At 35.8% G+C, this 6,760-nt stretch overlaps 1 protein-coding gene across 1 annotated transcript; it reads left to right on the top strand.

Annotated features, from left to right (window-relative positions):
- The first annotated feature begins 675 nt into the window (after positions 1–675).
- Positions 676–5,091, top strand: LOC144843792 (uncharacterized). The gene is made up of 8 exons (XM_078700738.1): positions 676–776; positions 1,023–1,294; positions 1,970–2,610; positions 2,884–3,119; positions 3,259–3,584; positions 3,950–4,091; positions 4,344–4,486; positions 4,971–5,091. Exons 1-8 carry the CDS (start codon positions 722–724, stop codon positions 5,067–5,069), a joined length of 1,914 nt encoding a protein of 637 aa, XP_078556864.1. The 5' UTR covers positions 676–721; the 3' UTR covers positions 5,070–5,091.
- The last annotated feature ends 1,669 nt before the right edge of the window (positions 5,092–6,760 follow it).

Raw genomic sequence — 6,760 nt, 5'->3', positions numbered from 1 at the left:
GATTCTGTTCTGCTAGTTGCTATTAAATAGTGATGACCGCTAATAAATATTCATTAAAATTAGGATAAAATTGCTGGTAGACAAAATTAATTATTTCAATGCCGAACTATTTTTTCTGTTGTTTCACAGTTTCATGTTAACCTTTTCCACTGAAATGCACCAAATCAATAACAATATTAGTCTATTAGGTCTTGGTCAGGTGTTAACTGAACGCGCCGCATTATGACGCGAACTTAAACCTTAGCCGGACCGGAGCAGGTGTAAAAAACCCATAACTGTACGCGCCACATGTGACGCGAACCTGAACTAGAGCCGGGCCGGAGCAGGTGTAAAAGGCCCTTAACTGTACGCGCCGCATGGGACGCGAACCGGAACTAGAGCCGGGCCGGAGCAGGTGTGAACTGCCCTTAACTGTACGCGCCGCATGGGACGCGAACCTGAACTGGAGCCGGACTGGAGCAGGTGTGAAAGGACCTTAACTATGCTCAAGCTATTTGAACGTTTTGTCTTTGAATCGAATTATCGCTTTTCTTGTGAAGATACCCGTATTATATATAATGATATGTAGATTTCATTTATCATTTATGCACGAAGTCTACATAAACTATATACGCCAAGCAAAATGTCTGGTAATACCACCAGTATAGTTAACTTGTTCGCCAATGCTAATTTTTTAATTCTAAAAAGTGAATTTAATCGTAGCTGCCTGAAAGTGGAGAAGATGGATTTTAATCAACACCTACCTACTTTAGTAATCTTGATAATCATTAATTCTGGTAAGAAAAGTTATTTTATAATTTGAAACACAGGTAAGGTGGCAAAGATACGTTCATTTTGTCGCAATAAATTACATTTTTAGAAAACAGATTTTTATTTAATAAATGTTATTCTTTTTTTAAAATGAAGGATTAAAACAGCATGGACCGTACCTATAAATGTATAGGTTTTATTTACATTTGTAATTTATTAACAATATTTTTAGTGTTACTACCCTATTGATTATTTACTGTTTTTCTTTTTAGTTATACTTTGCACTTCTTTACAATGTACTCCTAAACAAGATATCCTGATGGTCAATAATTCAAGTGACTGTTTTCGTGAGTGTGAGTTTCCCACTAAACCGAGATTGTGCGAATTTGAGTTTACGATATCTTGGTGGTATACGTTAGCAGCGGCTTGTACGGACTGTCCAGATGTCCCAGAAGACTGCAGTGCATATCGCTGTTATTCGGTAGACGGTACACGTAGACCAATTTTAACGGTTAATGAAATGTCACCAGGGCCAAGCATTCAGGTACAAATTTCACCTTTGTCGCAGAAGCTACCACATCGCGCTATATTAGCGTCTAAATCTTGGTAATTTCAGAAACAAAATTTAAAGTTAATACAGTATTTTGATATTTACCCAGTCAGTTCAGAAAGGGGATCATTTTGGTTTTCTTTTTCCATGACTGGTGCATACTTCAAAAAGTCCGCTAGAAACAGACTAGTTACTAGGAAACTTGATCAAACTTTAGTTTGTAATTGCGAGTTTGCTTGTAGACTAAAGCTCTGTTTACACTATCAAAGTAAACAAGTGTGCCCAAATAATATTTAGTAGTGATTAGGATATCCTAATATGGGCACATCGCATTTTTTTGTGTGCATACAGAGCTTAGGCCAGTCGGGGAGAGGGGATGGGATATGGGGGGAAATTGAAGTATTAGGTTGACGACGACGTTGCTAAAAGTCATTGAAACGTTTACTTTAAATATACGACTGTTTTTTTTGTGAATGATACCAACATTGTAGTCACATGAGCCATAAGATAGTATATAGGCCTATTGTTTTTGACGACGGCTCCCAAATGCCCCTTTAAAGATAGTTTTATTACTACGTACTAATAACCAGTTTGATTACACATAATGTCTGACTGTGTTTATATTCTATTGAACACAGTGTCTCTAATTCGGTTTTGTTGTATTTCTAGGTCTGTCATGGTGATACCATTCGTGTGAAAATAATTAACGAACTTCAAGATGGAGCTTCGTTGACAATACATTGGCATGGTATACATCAATTTAACACCGTGTGGGCAGATGGCGTTCCGATGATTACTCAATGCCCCATACCAAGTTCAACCTCTTTCGTATACGAGTTTGTTGCAGATCCACCAGGTACCCATTGGTGGCACTCTCACGCTGGTGTTCAGAGAGGTGACGGGTTGTACGGAGCATTGATTGTCAGGGAACCAAGACAAAAAGAGTTCAACAGTAAAGAATATGACTTTGACCTTCCACAACATTACATGTTATTTAACGATTGGTTATCAATTCCGTCTATAACAATCTTCATGGCGTCGGCTGCCAACGGTGTTGTGTCTGAACACAGCCTTAGCTTATTGATCAATGGCAGAAGTCACAATAATGACATTGATATAGACGTTCCGGTTTCTGTGTTTGAAGTAGAACAAGGTTTCGGATATCGGATGCGAATAGTGAATACTGCATTTGGTGAATGTAATATGAGACTAGTAATTGAATCACATCCAATAACGATCATTGCAACTGATGGTTTTGAGGTGAAACCGATTCGAGTTGTGGATGCTTTGAGTTTCACACCTGGGGAAAGGTAAGTTAGGCTTCGTTTACACTGAGCCAGAAGAAAACGCCTGGATCCGCTTCTGCTTGATTCCCACTAGTGGCGCAAACAAAGGAAGGCGCCGGTAAGCGAAGGATCACCCGAACCGTCGCGTGTTCAAAGCGTGTTGCGTAATGCGTACATACGTACTCGTACGCGCGTACTCGTTGTCGCATCTATGCTATGCGTAGTGTGAATCAAACTATTTCAGATCATATCAATTAATGGAACATCTTAAACTTATTTTATTATATTATATTTCAGACTTGACTTTGTTCTTGAGGCGTCTGCAATACCTTCGTCCTATTGTATATACATAACATCATCGGATTACGACCTTTGTGCGGCGAGCGGCAGTGCTGTATTACAATACAAAAACACACCTTCAGTAAAGTTGAATTGTTCAGTGGAACCGCCATCGCACAGTGTATTTACAACAGAAGGGTTTGACGCTGCTACTAGTAATGGTGACGTCACACTCAAAGACACGCATGCGTTACGTAAGAAAGATACGAGTAATTATGGTTTTTTTATATAATTGTGTGGAGAGGTGGTTAGGCCTATAAAGTAAGAAATACCCAGATATATTGTGAACTCCAAATTTAACTGCTTCTATGTGCAATTTTGATGATATTTCAGAATCCCTAGATCCTGCCTTACATACGGTTGATTTAAGATACTATGTGGTAATGGGCAGCCAAGTCGAATTTTATAAATCGACGAATCCAGACGTCAACCAAACAAGATCTACAGTTTTTCTCATGAACAAAGTACAATTTGAATTTCCTCATACACCGTTTGTGACGTCATTACAACCAGATGATGACGTCAGTGCGTGTGAAATGACTCCATGGAATACCACTATGCAAATCGATGCAACACAGTACTGTAAGCATTCAGATGTCAGTACAGATTTCGATATAGCCTGCAAATGTCCCATCGTCGCTAAAGCGAAGCTAGGCCAGGTAACATTTTCTAATTATAAAGCTGGTTTTCCACTAGGAGAATTGTTTTCGTGTTTCACCAATGAACATGCGCATTGGTATTTCCAACTACTAATTTGTGCAACCAATCAGAACTCAGGAATGTTAAGGCCGGTTCACAATAGACGCAGATTAATGATTTTTTTAAAAATTATTATTCGCGGTAGGCCTACTAGACGTACCATTTATTTTGTATCACTAGAATATATATATATACAGTATTTCTTTTACAAGAATATTTCTATAAGTTTAATCTAAATCATAATGAATTATAAATCGCCTCAAATGTCATCCATATGTTATTGATTGAACGATTTTTTATTTTGTTTTGGGTTTGTTGTTTATAGGTTATAGAGTTTATTGTGATAAACCAAATCCCCGTTTCTAGTCATCCTATGCATCTCCATGGACAGTCATTCCGAGTTTTAGCACAGGACAGATCCACTGGACATGTTTCTCCAACTGATTTAATTGAACAAGATAAAAGGGGTAACATATTCAACCAACCGGATTTATATTTTATATTCAACATTGATTCAACAAAAGATAATATACAAATATACATATGCAAAATCATAAACTGATAAGCAAGGCAACCTAACAACAGGACACTGAGCTCGTCTTGCCAAGATAGGAACGCGTAACATTAATTTGATCTTATGTCTGGCTGCGACAAACACAAACAGTACTGTACTGTATATTATTTAGAAAGAAACCCACCACTTTTTACATATTTTTCAGAGGGTTTACGACGACTTCCATTGGAGTCTGCTGTTGTCAAGGATACGGTCAATGTTCCAGACTTTGGTTACGTCATCATAAGATGGAAGGCTGAAAACCCCGGTTATTGGTTCTTTCATTGTCACGTGGAATATCATGCATTGGTAAGTTATGACATCATCAAATGTGCAAATATAGTTGCGTTAAGCTACACTATCAAACTAGTTTGACAAAAAAAATGTGATGTGCCCAAATATGGTAGTGATATACCCAAAAGTTGTTGTATGACATCATCATGTCCATATATGGGCAAATCACATTTTGTTTTTGTCCATGAAGGTTGATAGTGCAGACAGAGCTTTAACAAAAAGGATATTTATTAGAACTTGTTGTAACCAATGTTGGAGAATTGAAAGATGTTTCAGTAAAGTATGTTATTTGTTTTATAGTTTTATATCGGTAAAATTAAGATTTGACATACCATCGGGAATTATATTTTGCTCTCGTGAATATATATTTCCCTCAGCTTAAATATCATTCCCATCGAGGATGTCAAATCTTATATTTCACATCTAAGCAGGCAATATCTGTATAATTTATGTAAACTAATTAAACACGTTATATTGTTTTCTTTTTCCATTCCTTCAGTTGGGAATGGCAATGGTTGTGCAAGTCGGTGATGAAGATGAAATTCCAGATCCGCCAAAAGCGTTCCCATCTTGTGGACCATGGTCCCCCGATCTTTGAATATAGTGTGTATAGGCCTATCTACCATTTGTTTTAATTAAATTATCATTAAACGTAAATCATTTCACGTTTAAAACATCCTTTTTACAAAATGGATGGTTTCTATAATTTATAAGTTTTTTTAAAACTTGTTTAAAAACTTTATTTGTTGTCATATTTTCTGCTTTTAATGGAAAGTTTAATCTTGTTCTCATACATTTTTAGTCGCGTGCAAACACGACTCTACAGCTCATTATGTCGGTCGGTCTGTCAGTCGATTGGTTGGTCGGTCGGTAATCACTAACCTAAAATTGCGCACGCGACTGCAGCCATGTATATGGCCTTGTTCTTGTATATTGTATTGTAATTATTTTTTATGAAATAAATAAATGAATGAATTGTCTGCTTCCAAATTTGTGTCAAATCCGAAAATATACAAATCATTGACGAATTATTATTTAACGTAACGCGATGTAAGTGATTTGACCAATCACAGCCGATGGATTATTCGAAATATCGCTTGTGATTGGTCAACACGGTTACGTTGCGTCTCAGTGGGAACCAAGCATTACGCACACGAGGAATATTTAGTATGTAATGTTTGGTATTTTCGAGAAAATCTTTATTAAATATATAGTAAATGAATATAGACCATGTATTATACTTTATTAAATATATAACAAATGAATATAGACCATGTATTATACTTTATTCGGAACTGTCTGCTGGATATTCTCTCTTAAGAGAAGATGTCTTTAATAATTTAATTGTATTAAATATTTATTATTTATTTATTACAAATCATGCCGCCGTACTGCTGCGTTGCTGTTGGTTTATGTCACGTGACAGTGGGGCGGATCCTCCAAATTTATTCAATTCTGATATTATATGATAGGGATGTTATTAATGTATTTGCATATTTTCATTTTTGTAGACATAATGCCTTTTTAAACAAACTCTACGTACTGGTATTTGTATTGCACACACAGGCATATTTCACAGGTCGACCCTTTACCTCCATATCGGAATAATTTATTTTTATGGCCTTCGATTTTAATACATTATAATTGTTTTATTGATATTGAATAATTACCGCTTATAATTGAAATCAGGATGCAACATTACGGGTAGACAACAATGAATTATTTCAATCTTTTGAATAGAAGTATGTTTACTTTGTTTTGGGGTTTTCCCCTGCTATTTCACATTTCCATGATTTAGTTTCCTTGACCCTTTTTTCGGGAATTGCAACAGATTTCAGATTTAATTTTATTTACCAATTTATATTAATTAAATATTTTTTTATATAGTAATAATTTAAACGTACTTGAGATATATAATTTAAAACAATCAATATTTAAAAACAGACATGAAATACCACAGGGATACAATATATTAAAAGCAACATATAAGAACATCAAAAATACTATAAACATTACCTTATACTGGTTCCAATAATTAGTTAAAATATGCAAAAAAAACTGGTTAAAAAAAAAAAATAACAAGAATACAAACGTATTTTTATATTTTTATACACTATAGATTTGTTAATTACGCGTCACGTTCCGTTTAGTATTTGTACATTAATGAACGTTCAGCTTTTTGTAATTTTTCTGCCACGTGAGGTGGTTGTTCAATTGCCTTCGTTTGAAAATCGCGCCGCACCGTCTATAATGCTCTGCCCCCGCGTTCCTAATTGGAGCGCTGTTCTT

Source organism: Antedon bifida, chromosome 5 (genome assembly GCF_963402885.1).
Source record: "Antedon bifida chromosome 5, ecAntBifi1.1, whole genome shotgun sequence".
Taxonomy (NCBI): domain Eukaryota; kingdom Metazoa; phylum Echinodermata; class Crinoidea; order Comatulida; family Antedonidae; genus Antedon; species Antedon bifida.
The sequence above is the reverse complement of the archived record's forward strand: the minus strand, read 5'-3'. Positions and strand labels throughout refer to the sequence as shown.

Coding starts and splice junctions, on each gene's coding strand:
- LOC144843792 (XM_078700738.1), top strand. CDS start 722: ATGGATTTTAATCAACACCTACCTACTTTAGTAATCTTGATAATCATT. Junction 2,611..2,883: donor AGTTTCACACCTGGGGAAAG/GTAAGTTAGGCT, acceptor ATTATATTTCAG/ACTTGACTTTGTTCTTGAGG. Junction 4,092..4,343: donor AATTGAACAAGATAAAAGGG/GTAACATATTCA, acceptor CATATTTTTCAG/AGGGTTTACGACGACTTCCA.